Source organism: Neolamprologus multifasciatus, chromosome 19 (assembly GCF_963576455.1).
Source record: "Neolamprologus multifasciatus chromosome 19, fNeoMul1.2, whole genome shotgun sequence".
In the NCBI taxonomy this organism is placed as follows: Eukaryota; Metazoa; Chordata; class Actinopteri; order Cichliformes; family Cichlidae; genus Neolamprologus; species Neolamprologus multifasciatus.
Window position 1 is genome coordinate 22,780,414 of NC_140457.1, and position 26,140 is coordinate 22,806,553.

At 40.9% G+C, this 26,140-nt stretch overlaps 1 protein-coding gene across 3 annotated transcripts in view; it reads right to left on the bottom strand.

Moving 5' to 3' along the window:
• The window catches only part of atrn (attractin), a 128,079-nt gene that overhangs the window by 30,613 nt on the left and 71,326 nt on the right, over positions 1–26,140 (bottom strand). For 2 of the 3 annotated variants that reach the window (XM_085142425.1, XM_085142424.1), the window contains exon 26: positions 12,404–12,482. In XM_085142425.1, coding sequence (XP_084998551.1) covers positions 12,404–12,482 — 79 coding nt within the window. Of the gene's footprint in view, positions 1–12,403; positions 12,483–14,547; positions 14,743–26,140 lie in introns of those variants that run through there. The other variant, XM_085142426.1, reaches the window with a different exon arrangement.

The window sequence follows — 26,140 nt, forward strand, 5'->3', positions numbered from 1 at the left end:
TACCTGGTTTAAATAAGGGGGGGAAAGCTGATAAAAGCAAAAAGACAGATTGAAGGCAATGAAACCATCCAGTGGCTCAGGCCAGCCATTACATACAGCATATGTTTTTAACAGTTTACTACTTGAGGTCCATAAAAATAACAATGGTTTCATCGTTTCATTTTAAACATGCTGCAGGCAGTTGGATTCAAACTTGTTTCTGTGAAGAGTTTATAACTTGTATGGTATAACATTCATTATCAGTAGTTTCAAGTTAGTCTTCTGATTAGATTATCAGGGGCAGGTCTGCAGTGCTTTCTCTGAACTGTTATTCCATATTTAGAGGTGAATCAAACAACACTGTTCAGTTACGTATGGGCAGCGAGCCTTGAATGTGAGATGTGAAACAAACAAGTGGAGAACATTAGATGGCATCTGCAGGGGTATGAATGAACATAATATATAACTATGTAGGCAAATTGAAAGTATTAGGATTTATAACAAATGTTTGGGGTGAAAAAAGGACACATGGATGCTAAAAGTTGTATGTGTAATAATGTTTGTGCAGAGTTTCATTCAAAAACCCACCCGTTAAAGAGGAGATTGGGTACAGGACATATATACATGCATATGCAGCATTCGTTATAGTATGATGCTATTTATCATAACCTAATTCCTTTTGATGTTAAATGTTTATGCTGTCTCACAAACCTAGAACAGCGCTGCTTTTCAAAAAGCAGTTTCCAGAGTTTTCAGTTATGTCTGGAGACATTTTCGTATTTGCTGGTAAATGACTGTAATTAACATAACTCAGTATTACAGCTTTAACCCATTAGGAGACTAGTCTGGGACTTTTAAATCATCTGCTCATGGAAAAACACAAGGCTGCACGGCAGCAGAGAGGGAAAACGTGGTTCGGGGGTGGGGGCTCTCAGCTAAGAAGCTGCTAGAGGCAGCTCTGAAGAATGCCGCCTGGGGTACTGGCAACGTGCGAGACGAAAGAAGAGAATGAGTAAGTGTGAAGAATGGTGGCATGAGAGCGGCCGGGCTGAGCAGACAGTGTGCCAGTTGGGGTCACCTTGAGCAATCCATCTCCCCACCTCCAGCAGGGATGCAGACTGCAGGAGCGGGGAGGACTGAACAGGTTTCCCCCCCTTAATAGCATTCTGCAGAGAGTGAGACAAGGCGATGCCTTCTCCCTCTCTGAACTTGTCCGGCATGGATATGGCCACAGCTGAACTGCTGGAAGGTGAGATAACCGGACACCCCTGACAGCAGAGACAAACAACGCGAGACAACACTAGCCGAGACAAACAACACAATTCTGTCAACACTGTAGCTGAAATGAGCTTTCATTCTGTAAAAAAGGGAAAAGGTGAAACTTTGTCTTCTTTGTCTTCACAAGGCTATGTTTGCTACATAAAGGAAAAGAAGGGAAATCGAGCCTTTTATTTCTTTTGTTTCATTCTGTTAGTAGTCAACGGTGAGGAGACAAATACCCTTACAACAGAAAGAGCTATTAAACTAAAGTAGATTTATCACCTACGCAATCCTTAATGTTTCAGGAGCACGACACTCTCCCCGGAGAATCACGTGGCAATCTGCTATGATGTCAGCTGTTCACACTACATGTGTTTCTGTTTTTTCAGAGACAGGAGGAAGTAGCATGAGGAGAGTCAATTTTTTCCTCGTGTGCACACCAAAAAGCAAGGAAATAAAGTGGGGGGGACGGGACATTTTTAACTCAAAGGATTGTTACAGTAGTCGTATGAATGCCCTCTGTATTTCCTAAAGTTGAAATACACTTCTGGAGCACAATCCCAGAGCATTTCACTCTGCCACAGAGCCATAACAATGACCATGGCCTCAAAAGTCTGCCTTCAAGGGCACAATTATTCTTACTGAGAGCAGGCATGGTTGAATCCATTTTCAAGGGTACACAAAAGTAATACTAATCTACCTCTGTGTTCAAACAACGTAACAGACTTTCTTTCATCAAGAACACAGTGATTGACATGGAGGCCTATCGCTCCTTTATTGTTTAAGTCACAAAGCTTATGCTGTTTGGAGTCTCCACAAATTACACAGAAATGATTCTACACTAAGCTACCTGAGCAGAAATCTTTAATCTTCAACCTGCCACTGACAAAAAAGTTCAGGTGGTCAAGTTTACACTGCAAAGCTGCATTTGCAAAGAGCCGTTCAGGTCAGCCACTATTCACTCCATCAGCCTTTGGAATGGCCTAATGCTTTAATCTGAAATGAATTTCATTACCTATAAAATACCAGTTAGCACCATAGTGAGCAGGTAGTAGCTGGGGACCAGCATGACAATAAAAACACGTTCAAGCCAAAATAATAAAGTCAATTCACTTGACTTCTTTTTGTCCATTCTCCTTTATCTCTGTCATAATTTGGTTCCCAAACCCTCTGCTTTTAATTTCAGTTACTGCCACATGAAGAGGGGAATCCAAATTACAAACTGAAAAGCCTTTGTTGGTTAAACATTACCAGTGGATCTTTTCCAAAGCACTGCAGGTGATCTGTACTGGAGGTTCCACCAGTTAAACTACTGATCGGGCTAATTAAACACTATTGACCAAGTCAGTGGATTACAGGAGTGATGCAGATGTTGAGCTGTGGATGTGCTGCTAATTCCTCTGCCTGATCCTTGCGGGGGGGTTTAACAGATGCAAGTTTGCTGGATTTTAAAGTTCTCATCCAAGTTGAACTGAAATTGCTCCATTTTTACTGAGTGTCTGGGCTGATGATAAAAAAAGCTGAGCTGATTATTAATCATCCCTGCTTGTCCCCAGGCTATGTTAGTCCTGCACTAATAATGTTTAGCTGGATCAAACTCCAGCTAAACACTGCCAGCAACAGAAAAACATATTTTTACAACTTGGGAGCGTTTACATTTCATTCCAAAATTCTCACCACAGACTTGTTTTTATATTATAACAAACTGCGATGTAGCTGGTGGCCTGTAGCCTGGCTATATCTCAAAAGGATAAACCAGATGTATAGATGCCGCATCTTATTCAACAGATTTCAGCTCAGTTTTCAATGAGAGAAAGCCATCACTTTAATAATAAACACCAACATCGGCATTAGAAATGAATATTCTTGCTGAAGCGGAACAAGATACGAGGCTGTTCATCTTAAACCGCTAACCTTTTGCACAGGTGCCACAAAACAATAATGAGCTGAGCACAATTACTGAGAGCAGGTAGCCCAGGGTGTCTCAATAATCTCCTGCTCAGCATAAGCAAAACAGGACTTCATGCGCCCCAAACAAAATGTGAACCCATAACTTTGACAGATTGATTCAAATTTCTTGGAACAAATATGAGCAACACACAGAAAAGTAATATTTATGGAGCTAATTTCCTGCCAAAAATAAAAGAAAACATGTTTTCCAAATGCCTGATGATTCATTATCAAACTGTGTAAAACATCACTAACAAATTAATGCATTTAGTTTCGCACATACAAAATGCACCTATTAAGAATAATAGAACAACAATGTTTCATAAAGGTGAATTTATCAAATAAACAGTATTTTTTTAGAGAAAAAAATATGACTGCGCACAACCAGTGTGCTGTGAAGGTCCCAAAAAGAGCAGATATTAAACACTCAAACATAGCAATAATTTCCAGTCTGTCACCATTAACAGTGAATAATAGCGACGGACAAATGAAAAATTAGCAAGATAAATAAGAATCATGTGTCTCATGTTGACGTTGGCGTTGCAGAGTTCCACTTCTAACGCACGTGTTTGGAACAACACAAACATGTACATAACTTCAAATAACAAATATGAATATCAGAAAATTGGATTTTTAAATCAATAAATATTTATCACAAATATTTATTCATGTTTTTAAAGATATTTTTGAGATTTCTGATTTCCAACATTACAAGTACATGGCTGACTTGAATGTTTCTCCTCAGCAGAGACTGCATTTGTAATGTGGACAGTGTAAGAGTACATAATTAAGTTTTATTAGCTTGGTCTTCATTTATTACACACTAATTATTGGATGCAAACATGTGGCACATTAAGTTGAAGCTCTGTGTATTAAAGCACTGTCATGGGACACGCACACATACTCTCTGGATCGCGTTGCGGACTGTTCCTGGCATGCAGAAGCGAAGAGGCTCCAAGCTACAGTGCATTCCCATGATTCTATATTATAATATATTACAGAGCATCATCGGGAAGTGCTTTGTAAGGGGGTAACAGCTGCAAGGTAAAGGTGGAAAGATTATTTTTTCTTTCTTCCTTGCTCATGTGTAAACCGCATTCACATCTAGCCATCTGCTTCTGGGCCTGGGTGTGTATGTGTGGGAGCTGCCATGCTAGCGGAGAGGATCCGATTTATCATTACAGATGATTCTGGAAACAAAACCGATGTGTGGAGCCTACGTGGCTCCTTGATATCTTCATTGTATTCCAGGTTTCTGCCTATTCAAATGATACGTGTGCCAATCTCTCCCAATCTACTGCGCTTTCACACCGAACCATCTGCTGCAGACCTTTTTTTTCGCACGCGAGGCCGGCGTGTACGAGTCAACGCAGGAGTCGGTGAGAGTGGAGCGAAGGTGGTGAGTGTTTGAGACTGTGGGCTTGTGTGACCGCGCATGTATAACAACGAGTTGTTTTGAAAGCTTCTAACAATGACTGCATGACTGATTATGGAGATGCAATTTACAAACTTCCTGATGATGTTGTACACTAGACTGAGTTTCATTACAGACTTAACTGCCAACACACACCTTTGTGTTCTGCTTGATGTGCAGGACTGGGTTCAGAAACCTAGTTCTATATCATAAAAATGCAGAAAGCCGCCTTAGTTTACTGCAAAGAAATAGAATAGATTTTATGCCTATTTCTTAAGGAATGATGTTGGTATTTCATTGTTAGCCTGCACTGCGGTACATGTACAACAAAACACAATCATGCAGTGCACTGAAAGAAAAATGACAACTGTGACATCTGGGATTTCATTCCTTCATCCAAAGCATTCCTACTCGGTACTTTGGGAAGTTATACAGAGTTTAATATCGTTTTAATGACAGTGATGAATGCCAGTATTTATTTAGCCAACACTGACGTGTAATTTTTAAACCGTGTGACAACTACGATGTAATTAAAAGTAGCCACAATAGTAGTGCTTTGTTGTTAAGCTCCCTATATATTACCTTTGCAGCAAGTATGAACGAATGATTTTCCTTCCTAAGCGACCACTGCATAGAGCGGTTTTATGGATTTTCAATACATTCTGAGGTCCTTTGTTTGTACAGTAGCAGGGTGACTGCTGCTATTCAACGTGCTACGTGGCCTTAAATGTCCCTCTCTGTTAAATTATACTGCAAGTCTGTGTGTGGGTGAGAGTGTGTTTTTGTGTATTCATGCACAATTCTGAAGACAAAGTGAAAGAGAGTACACAAGTGTGCTCACGTTGAAGTACATGAAGCAGCACAGGCGCAGGGATTGCTGAAAGCTTCAGACAGAGTCAGCGAAGGCGTCTGTAAAAGGTCACCGTTCTCTCCATCAACAGAGTTTGGAATGGACGGGGGCGGACCGGAGAGGAGAGGACAGGGCAAAACGAGGGGGCCCAGTGGAAAAAGTCACCCACCCAAAAATGTGGGTCAGCGGTTTGCTGTGACTAAGGGCACAACCATAAGGAGACAGCCAGGGAACCACTTAACAACCTTATTGCCGGCTCTTCATCCTCGCGCCTGGCATGAGATGGCAAGGAAAGGTCCCGCGCGAGCCGTGCTTCAGACTTTAATAGTGTGCAAATATGTCAGGTGGGGAACTATGCACATGTTAGGCTAGACAGGTAAGGAAAAGGTTTAGGAATTAATCTGAAACTATTTATACTTCACACTTTTCTTGTCTTATCTGCTAGCAGTTCATTTTAAATTAACCTAATTTTGTACTGCTTCAGTGAAAACGTGACATACTGTGTGAGGAATCAGGAACAAATCTGACAAATCCCGTTAGATTTTTCTGAACATTACTATAAAAGTGCTTAAGATGACTACAGGCGCTTAAACCTAAGCTAGGTATTTAAACTTTAGAAATACTCTTTAGCTCACTGCCATCATTGCATGAAAATTTACATAAATGTTGTAGGATGTAATTACCTGAAGCCCAAGGTCAAAATCTATACAGGTGTGCAAAAATTATAGCCTGCTACACTCTTGGGTATCTCAGGTAAAACTTTTGATGTGAAGCAAAAACTCTGAACGCCTGAAACTTTATGCACACAGTTTTGAACCTTTCTTATACATTTTGAATGCCACATTTGTTGCTTTTTCACATGTAAACTCACAGGTAATATCCTTCAATAAAACGAGTGAAAAGTCTTACATAAGCGATCATAGCCTTTTCACATCGTCACCTCTGGTTAAGGTCTCAGATCTCATCTCTGATGTGCTTTTTAAAAAAATAGACTTTCATGTGTGGACGGCATACTTTCCCGCTCACCGAATCATCAAAGAGATGAGGGAAACCGTGGCCATTTCAAGCAAGAAAATATGTTTATGTTTAACCTGAGTTAGGTAACCTTTGATGCTAAAATATTAGGTTTAAACGTTGTAGCCTATTTCGCAGCTGCGGTTCATTTTATGATGGGGCCTGAGCCTCGACGCCTTGACTGACATCCTTTTTTGCTTTTTCATAGTTGAGAGGAGGTAGTAGTGGGAGGGCAGCTTAATGGCTGATAATAAATATGTGAAGGTATCTAGGAGACGTTTATCCCATTTCTGCTCCCTCCCTGCCTTCTTCCTGCAGGCAGCCTGCGTCTTGTGTAATGTAAATGTGGAACACAGCACAAATGATCAGGGACATTATCACATTCTGCATTTCTGTCAATACCTCAGGGTGCAATACGCGTCTAATATATGTCAAGTTATATGTGATATATATCTGAGTAAGTGCGACAGTGGATGTTGGATAAATTCACACTTTGTCATCAGGAGGATATTTTTGGGAAGCTACAGTGGAGGAGGAGGATCTCCAGGGGAATATAACTGTATGAGATCCCAGCGATGGTGAGAAAGAGAATACTGGGAAAACTGACAATGAACATCAAAGGCCTCACTCTATATGCATTACAATGTCATTCAAAAGGGGCTCCATCTCTGAACATATGACTCAACTCTTACGCAGCCAGGTGCAGAAAATTCTGTCTTTCAACCCTCCCATTCTGGCCTAAAATCTCTGCTACAATCTAGCGAAATTAGATATTCTGTCCTTAGGCAAAGAAGGGGAAAGTGGCACCATTATTACAGTATTTTGCATCATGATATATTACCCTTTCAATAGATCTGCTTGCTGGATTTTCGCTTTAATTAGCCAGCTTGGTAAAAGAATAGAAAAAAAAGAGAGAAGAAACAACTTTAATCATTTGTGTCTGTCACAGGCCTGCGTAAGCTGTGCCCGAAACGTGTCTGTGACGCTGTAATTGTTGGCCGCTCAAAAGAGAAAACTGTAACTCTCATTTTAGCACTCTGTCGCTTCGATTAACTTTAGGACAGTAAATATAGACGTAGCGCAAAAAGATAAAAGTGAGAATCAATTTAGAACTACAGCCATTTAAGTCCTGCTGTTGCTAAAACGTTACCACAGGAATAATCAACTTGCATTAACAGCGTTGCTCAAGCACTGCTTATTCTGACTAAAATGCCAGAGCCCGCTATGGTACCGGCTGTGGTGGGGTCCATCTAATGCCATCTGGCAGCTCCAGCTTCCTTCAAAGGAACTGTCAGGTCTCAAAGGAAGGCTTTGATTTAGATTCAGACACTACAGACCACACACACCGCAAGCACGCACATGTATGCAAACAGATGCAGGGTGCAGACACACATGAGGAAAGAAATCCATCGCAATACTTTGAAATGTGCACAAACAAGCCACACGCAGTGACCAACAGGTGGAACCGACATTCTTAGCAGGTGTTAGCCTACACCTACAGCAACAACTACTTCAGACACAGTCCTCGAGTCATTAATACTCCTGGCACCAAATTAACACTTGGATGCCTTCCAAATGAAAAAGTTGAATTTTGGAGAACTGCGAGATTATAGCTTGTCATGCTAAAGAATAAAAAGAAATACTCTGTTTCTGCTAAAATGTTCCCTTTTTGTAACCTTTATATATATAACCTCTATTAATATCTCCTAATATACATTTTTTATTAAAGTTTTTGGATGGGGTTAATAAAAATCTTCTTAGCAAACACATTTTTAAGAATAAATGTAATGTTTCAAAGTCAGTTTCACTCAACAAACATGTCATTCTAAAAAAGCTGATTTCAATCCCTGAAACAGCCACATCTTTAAAAAGAAAGGGAAAAAAGTCTCACAGTGACATTTGCATTATAGGGCTCGCGCTAACACTGTTATCCCGAGCGACTTACAATGCCTGTGACAGCACAATGAGCTTAAACTCCTTAAAGTCAAATGACATGCAGCCAGCGGTGGGAAATAACAGGACTCGAGGCCATCGGCTTAAACTCCTCTGACCCTGCAATGACCACATAAAATGCAACGGCCACCACTTTCCACTGCGTCGGGCCTAAGTGGGGTGAACGTGGGCATAATTAGATGCAAATGTGTGTCACTGTACAGCTGATGCAAGCACCAAGTAACATGGAGGAATCAAGGATAAATGTGAAAGCCAAGCCTTGAGGGACAGTGCTGAAAAGAACAGAACGGTCTCGATGTCAAGGAAGCGAACGGCTGTAACGGAGACAGTCGACCTCGTGGAAAAACATGATTAGCTTTCTGTTTGCGTGAATTGTGTGTCACGCTGTGTTCACATGGAGCATGCGTGAAAGCAGGTTGCCTGTGCTGCTAGATTAAGTCACATTTGATGGAAATTTGTCATCTTTGGTTTGTTTATACGATACTCCTTATGAACACTAGATAAGTGGCAAGAATTTAGGAGATGGTGAGTGTGTGTATGAGCAGCATAAAATAAACTCCACCAGTGAACAGAACATGTGTTTTTAATTTAAATAAATAAATAATAATGACATTTCTATCCTTACTATTCTGAGTGGTTTTGTAGAGAGGTGGGTATTAGATCCCAAACCTGTTGAGCATTTCCCAATCCTAATTCAGTTGACATCTGTGCTTGACATCTGTGCTAGGAAGAGCTCACTATATAACTAATGTTTTGGGGGGATTTTCCCCCACAGTGGTTTATAAAAAGGCTGCTGAGCCAGTGATGTCATAGCTAAATTTGTGATACTGCCTGACAACAACAACTATCTTTATAAATTGGCTCGTCTTCCCTGCAGATTCTTCAGAGAAGAATGTATGACTCGGGTGAGATGATACTCGGGGTATCATCTCACAGCATTTTACCAAAATGTGACTTCACAACTAGCACTAGGACCGAGCTTCATTTGCTCAGATTGCAACTAAAATTGGGAAGAAAAAAAGAATAAAATGTATAGTGTTTACCATCTTCCATTAACTACTGATTGGTAAAATATCTGTAATAGGGTTATTTAACTGTGGTTAAAAAAAAAAGAAATTTTTTTTTAGATTAACTGTTAATATAGATGAATAGAAAAGAACATAAGAATACCTGGCATTTAATAAAAATGTGTACTGTATAATGGGCACAATTTATCCAGTTAACCTCTCATGAATAGATGACTGGCAAATTACATCATCATCATATGGCTCTTTCAGAGTTATGGACAAGTTAAAAAAAAGTTAAAAGCTTGTCACTATTCAAAATTAAGGGAGCGCTTTTATAACTGTTGCTCAAGGTTTTTAAATGTATTCAGATGATGAAGTACAAAGGAGGCGTGATGCACTGAGATTCTTACATAAAGACAAAAACGACAAAAAGTTCTTCTACAGGTCATGTTTGTGACATTACCAGACAGTTATCTGACATTTATTGAAGTATTCATCTGAGTGAATGGGGACTAATTTCTTTCGTTAGATAAAACCTGCATGTATTGAATCACAACTCACGACTCTTTACAAAAAAAGTCGATCTTTTATTATATCTATAAATAAATATTTTATATTTATAATTGATATTTCAGCTATGCATTTTCACATTTTTACATAACTGCAGTTTCATTAACAGATTAATTCAAAGCATTACCACGATGGCCATTTCTGCTTATTCTGCTACAGCACACAAAAAAAAGAGCTAAAACTGACCCGTGGGCATCATCTGACACAACCAACGTCAAAAAGGAATACGGTCGAGGCATGTATCGCCTCTACCATATTTGACAGCTGATCTGTTATGCTTTAGATGCAAAATAGTCCCTCTTAGTTAGGGTGTGCCACAAGGCTCAATTTCGGGTCCAGTGTTGTTTGCACTTCACATGTTGACACTGGGGTCTATTTTTCCCCAGCATAACCTTTTATTTCACTGATTTGCATATGACTTGCAGATTTATTTGACTTTGTGAGTAAATACATTGACAGTGCTCTGGATCCTTTATCTTCCCATTATAAGACAAATGTTAAAAACCTCATTGTGTACCTTGATGGTTACTTTAAACTGTGTAGGCAGGTATGCAGCAGTCCATTTTCCCCATCACTTTGACATGAGCCCAGGTTTATTCTACTAAAGTGAAACATTTTAGTGAAACCTATAAGCTTTTTCAGGTGTTGGGGAGTTTGGTGGCCACCTGAAAACTGTGGCCTGTGCTAATCCTCTTAACAAAGTTCCACTTTTAATTTTGTGTAAAGGTTAGAGTGTACAGCGTCCAGATGGACAACTGTGGTTTTATGATGAAGAGAGGGCAGAGCGGGTGCAGGTAAAAGGGGGATGATAAGAGGCACAATAGGTGAGGCTGATTACAGCACTTTCGGACGATGTTACAGGCAAAGGGCACTTCAACCGACACGACGAGTGTAAAAAGCACAGACCAAAAGTTCACATTAAGCACAACATTAGCGTGTATGCTCTTAGACACTGACACATACGCACTCACACACACGCACATAAAATGCAGAAACACAGTGCCACCAGTACACAACCTTTCAGCCACTGATTCAAAAGGGGGTCCAAACCCTTCTGGAAGCACACGTGAAAAAGCATTTTGTCATTTTCCCAGCGAGGCAGTATTCAACATGCAAAAACTGCACTGACTTTTCATACTTCTCACATCGCGTTAGTTTTCCACATGCAAATGCAATGCTTGGCAATCTGTCTGAACAGCTAGTCAGGCCAGACCTTTAGTTAAGCATTTGTTGAGTCTTAATCATGCAAACACCGAGCTTACAGAGAGAGATGTGACAAGTTAAAAGCAATCTGAATTCTTGCCGATAATTAGCTAGTAAGCCATCCAACTCTTCCTCAGCCACCTAGTGAAGGTTTATTTATATGTCTGATGTTTAACAATGATTTTGAAAACGTATTCACTTCATCCTTCTAACTGCAGAGATTACTTGTTGCTTAACAGGACACTGATGACTTTGCAATAACTTGTAACTTGCAGCATGACTGCACATTTTCATTAGTCGTAGCAGTTACTTTAAACCAAAAGGACCATTGCAATCAACACGTGATGACATGTTATATGTTATAATGATATAAAACCCAAGGTTAATTGAAATATGAGTGACTACACAAGTCAAGTTTAAAAATGCATTACACCCAAGATCCTTTTAATATTCTCTCCTGATTATTTCTGCGTCCTGAGGAGACGGGGCAAGCATGACTAAATACTGGAGTCATAATACTGCTAATACCTGCTGCTTTATGAAAGACCGCTGATGAATGTCTGCCTCAATACATTAACAACAACCAAACACTTAATGGTTGCAGGGCTGTTGTGATTCAAATGACTTAGTGTGCACATTGATAATACCAGAAGGAGCCAAGAGTTTAGTGTTGCCTGAAAGTTGCTTTAACTCTTTCCCCTATAAAGACGACCTCCCCTGTATCCTTCATGATCAATTTTGACAGCTCAGTATGCATATCAATACAGATGTGGTTTGAAAACCTCAGTCCAACACAAGAGTGGAGACCACGAACCAGTCCATCATCAGTTTCTGACCTCACAAATCCACTTCTGGAACAATGTCCAGAAATTCCCATAAACACTCTTCTAAACCACATGGAAAGCCTTCCAAGTTGGGTTGGGCCGACATAGTAAAACCCTATGGATTAAGAACGGGACGTCCCTCAAGTTTATATGTGTGTGAAGACGGATGAGGGAATACTTCTGGCAATATAGTGCATGACAGAATCAATGCAATCACACTTCTTTGTGATTGTGGACAAAAACGAACTTGATATATTTATTCCACTGGAAAGTCCACAAAACAAAGCAACTTTTACAGCAGCAATAACTTTAACCAGAAATGAGTTGATGTGACTGTGGCAGCTTAAAATCAATTGTAAGCATGGAGTCACACGCTTACCTCTCGCCGCCGTGATGCCCAGCAGCTCTGTTTGATCTTCCAAACTACAGCGGCCACCAGGAGCAGGGACAGGAAGCAGCTGTGGGTGGAAGAGACAGAGGAAGAGATGAGTCCAAAATATATTAAAAAAGAAATAAAAACGGATAAATGAAGAGATGAGTAGACAAAACCTATAAGCTTTTGTCTTCTCATCAAAAGCTATAAAGATGGTTTGATGTTAACTTTGACTACGAGTTTTATTTTCTGTCACTGATAAATATATTAACAAACAGATTTTGACATCAAACATATACATGTGTGCATTTTAAACTGACAGCAAGTAGGGGAGGAAAATAAAGCAAAATAAAACGAGGTGATGCCAGCCCACACTGAACAGCATTAAAGAGCGACAGGTCTGAAACTCGAAGGGTAAGATTAATTATCATAAGCGATGAATCTGCCACAATACGCACAACCTTTGAAGTCGATTTGACACATCACTGCAGCCTTTTCCATCTGTACTGGAAATCCAGGAAAACTGCTTGACAAATATGGGCAGCTGACAAAGTTACACAAATTTTCATTTTACTGGAATTAGTCCTTTTATTTCAAGATCAAAAGAATCAAAACGATACATTCTCAGCTACAGAAAAAGAGCTGATGATGTCACTTCTTAACGGGATACAAAGTGATCGTGCTAAATGTCAAAAGAAACAAGCTAAAAAAAAACAAAAGGTTAGCAAAAAAAAATGGATGTACACTGCGCTTTTCTTCAGATTGTTTAGGAGGGTGGTCACGCATGATGATTTTCTGCTTAAATACCTTTAAACAACACACACACACACACACACACACACACACACACACACACACAGACGGTCTTCAACCACCATTCCATTTTATGCCCTCGAGCTCCAAGTGTTGGCATCAAGCACCATCTTTGTCATCCTGTTATGTTTCTGTTCTGTTTTTGTTCTGTTTTACTCTACACTCGCTTCCTTTCATTCTTTAGCACTTTGTGAAATGTTTTTTCATGTTTTTTCTTGAACACATAATGTGTTTTTCTTGGTTCATTTCAAGAACCGCCCTCCCCCCCTCAACACACGCGCACACAAACACACACAAATAAAATATACAAAGAATCAAAACGCTTAGCGCTATTTACGCTCTACAGAAAAACACCTTGAGGTGATGATGATTGTGGTGACATGTCTGGGTGACATGGTTTGTTAGCATCAGTGTGTGTGTGTGTGTGTGCGTCTGCTCTCCCCGGCTTCCAGACGTGTACTTAGACAAGATGGAGTGAGTGTGTGTGTGCGCCGCGTGTAAACACGTCAGGGACAACATCTTTAGCACTCAGCTTCACTCTCAGCCTGTCACGGCTCTTGCTGATCTTGAGTCAAAGCTATCAGAAGTACGATGGCAAAATGCCTAAATATGAGTGATTCGTGACACAGTTTCCTCCAGGACGGGAGAAAAAGACAAAAGAAAAACCATCTAGCCTTAAGAAAAGAGATACGTGAGATTAAATATTAAGTCTCATGTAATTTATTTTCATATATGGGTCAATTTAAAAGTCCACATAGGTTAGAACTTTAAAAAAAGGAGCATAGTCTGGTGTTTTGTCCTAGCTAAAGGCATTTCTATCAGAGACACAAAGCTGGCAAGCTTCATGGCACTATGTGTCACATCTAATTTAAAAATACAGAACAGTACAAAGTAAGTGAAGCCGTGTTTCCAGTTTATACCGTGGCATAACGGCCTCCAGGTCTCTATATACTGCAGTATTCAACACAAGACTGAGTCCTCAATGATTAATGGGCTCAGAGCTAACTGTTTGAAAGACTGAAAACTCCTGGCTTTGACTTTCATAAATACATTTATGCTTTATTGTCTCAAGTGTAGTTTTTTTTTCTATTGTTTATCGCATAAAGAATATTTGTGAATAAACTTTCTGGGCTTTGAAGTGGATTTAATTAGTCCACATTGAAGCGTAACGTCTTCAGACACGAGGGCCTTCCAGTCAGACCCCTCGCAGGGTTTTCTCCGACGTTCTACCACTTTTTCCATCTAAATGCCTTTGCCTATTTTAATAGTGGCTGTGAAGCGTCAGATCTTCATTCATCGCTCCCGACCCCCATCCGAGCCCCGCCCACCCTGTGTGACTCTTTAAAGTGCCATTTATTTTAAAAAAAGAAAAAAAAAAGATTCCCTTATCTTTCTAGGCTGAAGAAGTCCCTTAAGAGATCCATCCGTTCAGCCATCTTATTGATCTGGCTTCCTGCTCATTGCTTTAAAAGCAACACGGTGCTGATGAATGACTTGCATGAATAGATATCGGCTTCACATCAAAGGCTTCCCTGCTCAGCAGGGTGGGAAGGGAAAAGGAGAGAGAAACAAAGGACAAGAAGAGAAGGAAAGACAATGATGAAGAAAATGGACAGTGATGGTGAAAGACAACGTGAAACACAGACAGATTGGAAAGTGTAAGCTGAAGTCTAAACAATGGACAAAGTTTAGAGTTAAGGAGGACTAAATGGAGCAAGAGACAAAGACTGAAGGAATCGAAAATACCATCGGAGAGACGAACACTAAGAGAAGCAGACGGAGACAGACACAGAGAAATGTGCTTCATTTGATCTCAACCTCTGCAAGGGAAGCTGGGAAAGTTAGTCAAGCTTCAGCTCCCACGTCAACCCATACGTCACACCAGCATCTCTCACTTTCAATGAAAATAGAAAAAAGCATTCACCTGCCTCACCAAAGCCACCTGTGACAATCGCACTTCACCTTCACTAACGTCTCAATAAAAGCAACTCTGAGCCAACGGATTACGGATTTCGGGGGTTATATTTATGCGAATTCCTGTACAGTCAGAAGATGGTGATCTAAACGGAGCATCTGTTTGCCTTTGTGTAGCAGACTCCAGCAATACCCTTAACAAAATGACACAAAGTACCGAACACATGAAAAACAAAACAAAACAAAACAAAACATCAGACAACTGATAGTGGGGTAAACTTAACCCTACTAAGCTACAGATACAAATTTACATTACTGCACCCTTCAGGTTCAACGGTGCACACATACACATTACGTACAAGGAAGTTTATGTTGCCCTAACAACACAGTTGCATTAACATTACTGTTTCTTGTGTCGAGATTAATTCAAATCAGCAGATTGCTACTTCCTGTGAGATCTGTCTCGGTTATTTTCATGCTTTTTAAGAGCACCGAGCTAGCCAGGTTAAGCAGGTTAAAGAGAATCACTCTGATGGCATGTTCAAGGGAGGTTCCCTCTACTGAAAAATACCTAATGGGGAAAAGATCAAAATCAACTTTGTAGCAGGAACTCACCAGTACGATTTCTTTTATCCAGTTTCCTCAGATATCTAACGTGTAATGAAAAGTGACTGAATCAGACAGACATTTATTCTAGAGTAAAAGATTACTTATATTGCAGTTTTACCTTCAAATGCATTCTAAAATGAGAACATCGTGAGCATATTTCAATGTTGTTCCATTTAGAAATGTGGAATTTTCTCACTTCTAGCTTGAATTTAAAAATGTTTAGCTGCTCAGTCCATAATAAGGCAGTCCAAAGTTTGATGACATAACAGAAGACTCTAAAACGCTGGCAAAAATGAATACTGTGTGCAAAGCTCTTGAGTGTCTCGGGTAAAAAAAAAAAAAAAAAAAAAAAAGATGGATGCCGTCTATTTTAAGTGGCAGAGTGGAAAGCGGAAAAAGAGCCAGGCGAAGTGTATTATAGCCATCGGCTGCTGAGGCCTGAGAGGTGAGCTCTGACGTGTCATTGGCTAACCTGACAGCAAGACAACAGCCACAGGGCAAACACCAGCACACTGGTTCTGTTGTCCACAGCCAGCTGAATACTAATCCTGCAGTCTGCCTGCTGCTGGCTTTTACTCCGGGGTGGGAAATGAAACCTGCTCACTAGCCAAACAGCATTTCATTTTCGCTATGACTGATAAGTTTTGTCCGCTGAACCACACACTAATCAGCAGTTGCTCAGAGGTCCTATTCTGCCATGCACTTGTCGCCACTAAACCCTGCAGCGCTGCGGGTGATGGGGCCCTTCAAAGAAAGGCTAACCTACCTGAAATAAAATGAGGACCTGAACATGTCACAGAATACAAATTTGGGTATAATCTGTGCAGCTCCAGATCATTTCTTTACTCTCTGCTCTAACAATGGAAGCAGCGGTTATCTTCGGTACGAGGGCAAAACCAAATACGGTCTAAGAAAGCAGAATGAGAAGCATGCAACCAAAGCCGTGGGCTGCACTTGCTTCTGGACTGGGAGGGGTACGGGCCTGAGGAGCGGTCCTGGATTCCGAGTTCGTTTATTGAGGACCCTGAGCTTATTGCGGACTTTTACAGGAGGCACCCTGATAAGCCCAGAGGGCGTCCGGGGGCCGCCCGTTGAGGGGGGGGGGTACTATTAGGAGTTGGTGGGGTTTCTCTGGTGTGGCGTCACAGGGTCTGCTCCTGTTTTCAGCACAGGTAGGCGGGGTGGTGTGTCACGGGATGCTGACACACCGGCGGTGCATCAGACGTCATTTGATGGAGCGCCATTTAGGAGCAGCGCGGCAGACGTCTGGTGTCGGAGTATTGCCATCTCCCCGAGTGGTAACGTGTCTGTTAATTCTCCGCAGCCAACCTATGTCTTGGATTTTGTTTGCTTACCTGTTGTCCTGTATCCCCAGCCAGATCCATCACCCGCTTGCCTGTCAGCTGTTTGTGAAGCTGCATTTCCGGGATCACTATGGAGATCAATCTCAGCGTTTCTCCCACATCCCGAGAATCCTCGCCCGAGCCCGTACAGCCAGTGTGACAAGTGAGCTTTCCAACTCTCCCCATGTTTATTGCTGTTTCTTACCAGTTGTTTGGCATCTCCCCCTAAAGTTTCGTTTTTCTTTTTCTCATAGATCCACCCACCGAATGCGTGTCAGCCCCCTCCCCTGGTTTCCTTCTGTTTATTTATCAGCATACATATCTCATCCCATGTAAACAAGTTTGACACTGTAAATAAAGAGCACTCCCTGCATTTTCTGTGCTTCTGTGCGTTCTGCCATAGAGTCCGTTCACTCAGCATAACAGTTTCACACGGCCCTGTTGACTTCCCCAATGCAAATTATGAATTAATTAATTGATAATTAAACTGGCCACCCTCAGTTATTGTTTCATCTCTTAGAGCTTGTTAAGATGACAGGGTGAAGCTAATTAGAATTGTGCTTCTTTGAAACTGGAAGTTCAATAAGAGGATGATTAATCGTGCCGTGGAAATAATCATTTAATGTTGTACGTCTGGCCACTGGGGCTGCAATGTGAGGGCTGATATTTACTGAAAATACCAAAGCACAGAACTTGCTAAATGCAAGTTTGGGAGTGTCGTACCATCTGCCTCATTCGGGTTAAGGTGGTAGCGACAAACTCAAGGATGAAAACAAAAAGCTTCTTAGGGAATAGGATTTAGAAATTGATTAATGGGGAAGAGATTTCCTTTGGGGAAAAAAACCTACACAGTTTGAGTTTTTGCACCATCGAACCTCACCAGGTAATAAACTGCAGAAATGAGAGCTATTCAACAAGTCGCATTATATTTCAGACAATCCTGAGCTGAGGCCTGCAGCATGAAAACTCCAATTCCACATCATCTTTTGTCCTGCGAGCTTTTTTGCTTTTGCTTGTATAACCCTGCCAAAACTCATTGTTATGGGAAAAAAGCAGCACTGAACGCAAACGTGCTAGACGTAGAGGAAGGGGGTAGACACGAGGCTGATCAGATGGGGAGGAGAAACAAACAAACAAACAAAAACGTTACCCTCCTCTTGGGACTTTTTCCCTCGTGTCGTGGCCTCGGTCACATTCCTTGTACCCTCCTCCCAACTCATTACAGGTGAGGGAAAGTGGTGAGGAGGAGGAGGAGTGGAGGCTTTGAGTCAAATCTACTGATCTCAGTGATTTATTATTAATGGGACGCAGAGGGGCTTTCAGCTTCTCACATACACACAACAGGAGGGATTTGCCACAAGGTGCTTCTTGCACTCTATCTGCTGCATCTTACACTTGTATCGCTCTCGCTCCTCACTGATGACCTGGCCTGGATGAATATCGAAGCAAAGATCGCTAAGAAAGCCAGAGAGGGGTGGGAAGAAGGGGCGAGAAGTTAAGAAAACAATGCTGTGAGGAAAGGAGGCAGAGGTGAAGATGAAGAGAAGGTTAGAAATGTGGAGATAACACAGACAGAAGAAGAGAAGACAGTAATGCAGTGAGGTAAACAGGCAATTTTGCAGCAGCCCACGTTCAGAATATGAGAAGGCAGAAATCCAGAGACAGAAAGAAAGTGAGGACTAAAAAGCTCGGAGTAGAGAGAGAGTGGGGGGGGAGGGGGTTCTGGCACAGCACAGGCAGCAGCACCTGCTGAGCGCCGGGGGAGGCCCCTTAGGACAGACAGGCCAGGTTTGGATGCGTGTTCAGTATCTCTCTCTTTTTCAGGTGTTCCTAAAGGGTGAAAGTGAATCTGCCTGTCAGTGCACACCACAAGAAGTAATCTGTGGGCAAACACTACACTGGGTCTGATGTCTCATGACAGTGATGTAAGCAAGTGCAACGTTCGTGACAACAGCTGTGTGCAGAGCAACAATGGATCATATATCGAGTGCGGGAGAGAGTATGAGCGTGCAGCGTTTAAAGCTGGAAGTACTGACCTTACTTTGAGTTTGATTCCATAAAAAGTGACAAAAACATTAGTGTCCGTTGTGCGTGGGAAGAAAACTTCTTTTTACAGCGAAAAAAACCCCTAAACTTCTGAGCAAACACCGAGTGCGCTACGACGTAATGGGAAACTCACAGAGAAACTCGCGGATTCTTCCACTGACCGCTGTGGCACACCTGCACCAGGGTAAACCTCCGCCTACCCAACTCCTGCTTTACAGGTGAAAATAGAGGACCACTAGTCTTTGACTTTATTTATTTTCTGCTGTGTTTTACTTGCATCTATTTGAAAGAGTGAGTGTAAACACACAAAAAAAAATATTTTATGTGCTGGAATGTGCAGAAAATAGGTTTAAATGTTAAACTAATTTATTCCAGTCAGAGAATGTTGCATATAATTAAATCTTTGCTTGATGCATAAAGTTAAAATATTAAAACTAATAAAACAAGTTTTAAAAAGGGACTTTTCCATTTGATTACATTTTCTATGATGGATTATGCAGAAAAAGTAGAATTGGGCTGAAAGATCTATCGCTTTATCACCTATTCAGGTTGTAAATCGTGTTTTTAAAAAGTAACTAAGTAACTAAGTAATTAATTACTTTTGAAAAATAAGTAATCAGTAAAGTAACGGGATTACTTTTGGGGGGAAGTAATCAGTAATTAATTACTGATTACTTTTTTCAAGTAACTTGACCAACACTGGTCCCTACCCCCTCAAGTTTTACCTCTCATTCATTTAATTTTTTTTTTTTAGTCTTAAATTAAACAAACAACATATGAAACAAAAGTAAAGCCAAACAAAACAAAACATACATAAATCAAAAACAAGAAATTAGCAAGACCCACCACAGTATAACCTTCCGATTACAAGACGAACTGCCAACTCTTGAGCCACGATCGCCCCATATAAGCAACCTTAGTCTGTTTAACTGTTTGATATTAGTTAGAATTATAATCTCCAGAAGACGTAGCGTTTTCAGTGGGAGAGACGTTTCGTCACTCATCCAAGTGACTTTTTCAGTCTCAGCTGACACCTGGATGAGTGTGCATCAAGACAAGTAAATCTCTAAAAGTTGATTCTGTTCATCGGACCGGAGCGTTTTTCAGCCTAACAGATGAGTCTGGACAGAGGAGGTCTGTTCCTTTCAGGACTGCGTGGGGAAACAGATGAGAAGAGCTTTAAACAAGGTAGATATACCAGACAGGAACCATCTAGTAATGCAAGTAATCAATACCACTTTCACCTAAATTGCTGTACAGTTTTTACAGAACTCTGTGCAATCCTGTGATAAACTAAGCACAACCTTGCTACTTGCATAGGAATTAAGAAGGGGAGTCGCAGGCATGCTGCTAATAAAATGCTCATAAGAAACTTTCAGCAAGTTCATAACTGCAGAAGTTTCAGTGGTGTGCGGCTCCGAAGCATTCAGATGCGTTAACACAATGCCACTGTCTTCCAATGAGTCAAGAGTCTCGACGGGCCTCTGTTAGCATATTAAAGTTTAAAGTTCATGACAGTACAATGGGATAAAAAGACTAAGAAAGTACGACTTGTTGGGAATTCCTCCTCCCTCTAAAAGAACATGGAAGCAAAGCTGAGGTTGAAAAGTGTCAACGAACCTTCTACAAAACATCTGGACAGATCCCGTTCGAACAGACAAGACAAGACAAGTGGAAATGTTGGGCATTGCACAGAGCCATGTATGGTGTTGTCACTTTATCGAGCATTGTGGTGGAGGGGTGAAGATTTGGGTTTGCAATTGCAGGACCTCGACACTGAATGGACCTCCTCTGTACCAGCTGTCTCAATCACACAATCAAAGTGAAAACATCAACCAGACTGAAACACTGGGACTTAATTCTTTCACAGTAATGTGAGAGATTGATAAAGTTATACAGAAAGAAGGTACTGAATCATGGGGCGTGTTGTGAAAACTCGTACAGAGCGGCACTTATTTGTTTTTTAAAAAACGAAAACATTAAAAATAAATTACATTTATGAGTAAAAACTATAACATGACATCTTCCAGCAAAACAAACATAAATTTCATTTAAGGTAAAATTACAATTTGTACTATTACAACTGCCATTAAAATTACAAGTTTTTTACATTCATGCAAATATGTGAACGAATTGAGTATTAACGTAAAACATTAATGTGAATATGAATTAATATTAAATTAGATTCAATTAAATTAGGCAACTCACCTGGTAGTGGAAGGGCTTTAATTTCGTCTGATCCCTTTGGTGACTTTCCATTTGAATTAATGTCATTAGAAGGCACATTTCAGGTGACGCTAGAAAATGCTCTTGATTGGTTTGCAGTATAGAAATGGTTAGTGTTTGCCTGATTATTTTTCTAGACATTAGTTTAACATTTTTGTTCCAACAATTATTTTTCTTCCTCAAAAACATGACTGGTTGGAGGGTTTCGATAGAAAAGAAAAAAATGAATTACTCCATCGCTCATTTTCAAACTTAAAGCAGAAAGCAGCCTTTGGCCCACCGCCTACATTGTTAGAAAATGAGGGAGAAATTATTAAATCATGTGGGTAAAGATTTTGCCCACTGAGGTCCAAAGACACATATCTGACCCCGGATATTTCTGCTATATTAATATAGCTGAATATTCATAAAGGGCCTTATTACCCAGCTCAATCATTTCAAAAGTTTGCATGACCCAAGTTCTGTTTTTGCACTGCAGACTCTTCCACAATCTGTGCTTCTGTAAATCATCCATCACCCGTCCTGTCAATGCGACGCGAGACGCTCATCCAGATGGACATTTATGTACAAACACAAACGTGTCAGAGGGAGAGTGCACGCTCTGCACGGTGCATATCCCTGTTGGGGTCAATGTCACATTCTTTTCCGACCAATTACAGTGATCGAATCTGAAGACAGAAATGCTCTGGGCTCCACGGTGAAGCCAATGAGGACAAATGTCACAGGATAATAATGGAGAATGATTTGTCTTAAGTTAACGGGCTGCAGCTTAAATTGACATTTGGATTTGATGATATTGACCCAACTCCGTGCGCATGCAGTCATCCGCGCGCCCGTCCGAAGCTTTAAAGACGCGGCGGACAAAAAGCGCAGCCACTCGTTGCATTGTGAGGTTTGAAGGACAATCACTCAGCTCAGAGGGCACATAGCGCTAGTGAGCAGCCAGCTGCCTCATATATGAACAAAGAGTGCTTCTGAGTGCGTGTGCGTGTGTTTAAGTGTGAAAGACCGAGCGCGTGCTTTGAGAGACTTTCTGTGCCAGCGTCCAAACCTGCAGATGTGTTTGAGAGGCTCAATAGTGAGATGATGATCACAAAAACAGAATCATTTGTGATGTGCTGCAATCCACTTGCAGCCCCAAACATATGCAAGAGTGGCCATTAGGTTCCTATCAAAGTCTGGCGCCAACGCAGAGAACCCTGAACACACACGCACACACACACACTGTGTGTGCGTGTGTGTGTGTGTGTGTGTGGTTGCGTCCATAGTTAAGAGGATAGTCTTGCTTTTATTTCTTTCTGTGGCTCGCTAAACGCTGGGCACCAAAACACAGAGACAACAGAAATATGACGAGTTATCAAATAATACATCAACACAGTTAACTCCCATTATGTGCAAGTAGGGGCTGCTGAAGCCTTGAAAGCAAAAATCACCTACAACACGCATGGATCATACATTTGAGGTCCACTTCATTTTAGAGGAGTTCTTGAGATGAAAGAAGAAATGTGTTTTTTGTTTTGTTAGTTAGTTGAATGTGGGAGCTGGTGCGACACGCAAGGTTGAGATACTGACCGAAGAGACCTGGGATTGACGACACAAATCACCTCTCTGCTTTAATCAGGTAAATGGTTTAGAACAAGGTCAGCGGGTGCAAATAACACCGCTGCCCACTTTCTGCTGCTGCATGCTGATTGTGGTAGTGCTGAAAGTCGAGATCTCGCAGTTGTTCTGAATTACTTCTGGTTGATTTTGATTTCTAGTGTTAAGATATTCGTCCAGGAAAGCAAACAAAACCTAAGGAAGCTGTCAGCTGGTGACTTGACAGAGGTACATCTGTAAAGACATAACGTTTCTGATGCAGAGGAAGAAAAAAGAGAGAGAGGGAAAAAAAACAGCCCCGAGTGAAAGCTCATCTTCACTCTGATGTGCATTTTCAGTCAAACTCGTCTGTCTCGCAGGAGAGAATTTAAGTCTCCTTGGTGGCAGTGGCATGATTCATTCAGCACCCACACATCCACCCAGACTTGGCCCAGGGTGGGCAGCCTGCTGGTACCCGGTCTTTTAATGCCTCAGTCCCAAGCAAATTACATTTCCCCTCTGTTAAGAAACAAATCGCTAATCATTTTAAATGCACAACCATGCTAACACACTGCAAAGTGAGGTGAAATGCGATTTTTAAAATGTGTTTTGCGATATTAATAATTAATCTCTCCGAGCATGACATGTCGCATGGGTGACTCTGTGTTGCTGATTCACATAAGCTCCATGTGGATCTGTCATCCTTGCTGCTGCACCGTTATGTTGGCAAACATTTTTAAAGTTGGGAATTTCTGTGGTGCTTTCAAAGACGGCTTTTCTTGTTAACACGCAGATACAGATTAGTCATTCTCAATACGTACTAAGGCAAATCTTACTCTGAACGACACTACTGCAGGCTGTGGGCTGATGTGCATTAGGTGCTCTAATGAGTATTTTCAGTAACAGGGCATTTGTCATTCTAGCTAGCAATTTGTTAAGGTTATCTGGAGACATTTGCCCTGCTGCTTTACGAAGCTGCACTGGTTTGATGGACACTTTGTTGCAGTTTGTTGTCCTCCTGAAGAGAGAAATTGGCACCAATCAGTCATACACAGGGGCATGGCCATGCAAACTGAAATGATAGCTGTCCTTTTATAATTCTAAGACTTTACCGTTCTCAAACAACCCTTAACTAGCCGATTTACTACTGCGGTTTCCAGCAGTGCCAACATAATTGGAAATGCTTTTGCATTTATTCCTGTAGTAATTAAATAGCCTTTGTGCCATTACCAAAGTGGATTGATAAAGATATTTGATTAAATACCACTAATGACTTATAATGAATGATTTCATGAATTGGGCAGCTTGGCAGCACAGTGGTTTACGCTGTTGCCTCACAGCAGGAAGGTCCTGGGTTTGAATCCACACTACTTGTTCTCCTTGTGCATGCATTCAGCTTTCTCCCCTTTTATGGTGAATTTAAACTTAAAAAACAAAAACAAGGACATGTCCAGGTGACTTTACAGTAACAGTTTAAATATGAACATGTCACTCACTGATGTGCCGAATCATTTTTAGACAAAATGCAAGTCTGTAGGACAGAAACAGCCTGCGTCACTCTGCACAGACAAAAGCTGATAAAAGAATTTGTTATTAAAAATACCAAATATTGCCAGTCTTGTCTATTAATGTTGCTAAGTGGCGGTCGTATCAGTGTTTTACACCTTCTAGAGCTCAAGTTTGAAAATTCTTGCATTTGTTAAGCTATTAAAGCAGCAATGAAACCCACCACAAACCTCCTTTCATTGGGGATCTCATAGGTGGCAGTGATTTCAGAGCAAACACCATATTTTAATATGTGAAACGCATTATTAGCCCCACTTAACACGCCGGGTTTCCTGTCATTTACAAAATTTGTAATGTGTTTACCTCGAGCAGGATTTCCAATGGAAAGAACCGAGTGTCACTTTCCAAAGATAAGTGTGTCTTAACAAGCAATAACAAATTAGATTTGGAGCCAGGTGATTTTACTAGATTTGACAGGTACTTAGGATATCAATAGTAAAAAAAAATGTGAACAGGTTAAACACGACGATGATTGTCTGCTTGCTCAAATATTATTTGTAACACAAAAGATGAGCTCAAAGCAGCGATTATTAGCTATACCTACACTCAGTGACTTCGTGAACTTATTCATATGCAGCGAAGGGAGCAAAGCACTCTTAGCACCAGGGTTTTAGCCTCCACTGGGAACAGCCATGTGCTAAAATATATGCAAGAAACAGTCCCGGATAGAGGTGCCCACCAGACAGCCCAAGTTATTTTAATATTAGCTGTCAAGCAACAGAGATGTGTCTGTAGTCTCCCCCAAGGGAAGCCAAATTTTCCAGGACATCAGGCCTCAGTGCCGCACTGACCATTATGAGGTTAAGTCGAGTTTTTTTTTTTTTTTTTTTTTTTTTAAGAAGTAAACACTGCGCCGGGTGGACGTGCAGTCACTGTTCTAGAACATTTTCTTCTGTTACTTTCTCGTCTCCACAGGAACGAAAATAAAAAGCAGCTCCCAGAGCAGAACAAGTGCGATCTCGCTGCAGGTTAAACAAGTTGAATGTTGTCTCAAACACTTGACAGTTTCATTGCCGTGCCTTGACCTTGTTCTTTATGCCAGATTGTAGTTACTTCAAAACACCATCTCTCTCTTGTTTAGCCCACACTGCTGCGAGCTGTAGAACTCGGTGCTAACGCTGAAATATCTGCATCTGACTGAACAGGATATTAAATTGGTTTTATGTAATTTTGCTTATTATCTATTCAAGTACCATCAGTTCCCCAAGACACAGATGTAACCTCTGTGGGTCTTACTTCTGTACACACCTTTGCTAAACGTTTCCTTTGTATATAAGATAAAGTATAAAGAAAAAAGTTTTTGCTTTCCTTTTGCAGGAGTGAGAAATGTAGGTTATATGATGTATAGTGTCAGACTTCCAAATAAGAAGAAGCCAAAACTGCACTAATATATCCATGACGAATGTGCTCCCGTGTGCAAATGTTAAAATGTTGCAAATTTTTTTTGTGACAGTTCTCTTAGCCTCTTCTACTCAACCAGTTTGGTAGCCAAGAAATTTGTCATTCAGGTCACTATTACTTCAAAGACTGCTTGCTTTAGCAGCAGCCAAGTTTAAAATTAAAAACATGACAGCTAGGGAGAAAGTGAGAATACATTTTCATTGCATTTCCAAAAAAAAGAAGTTTTTGTGAAATTTCACATTCTCCA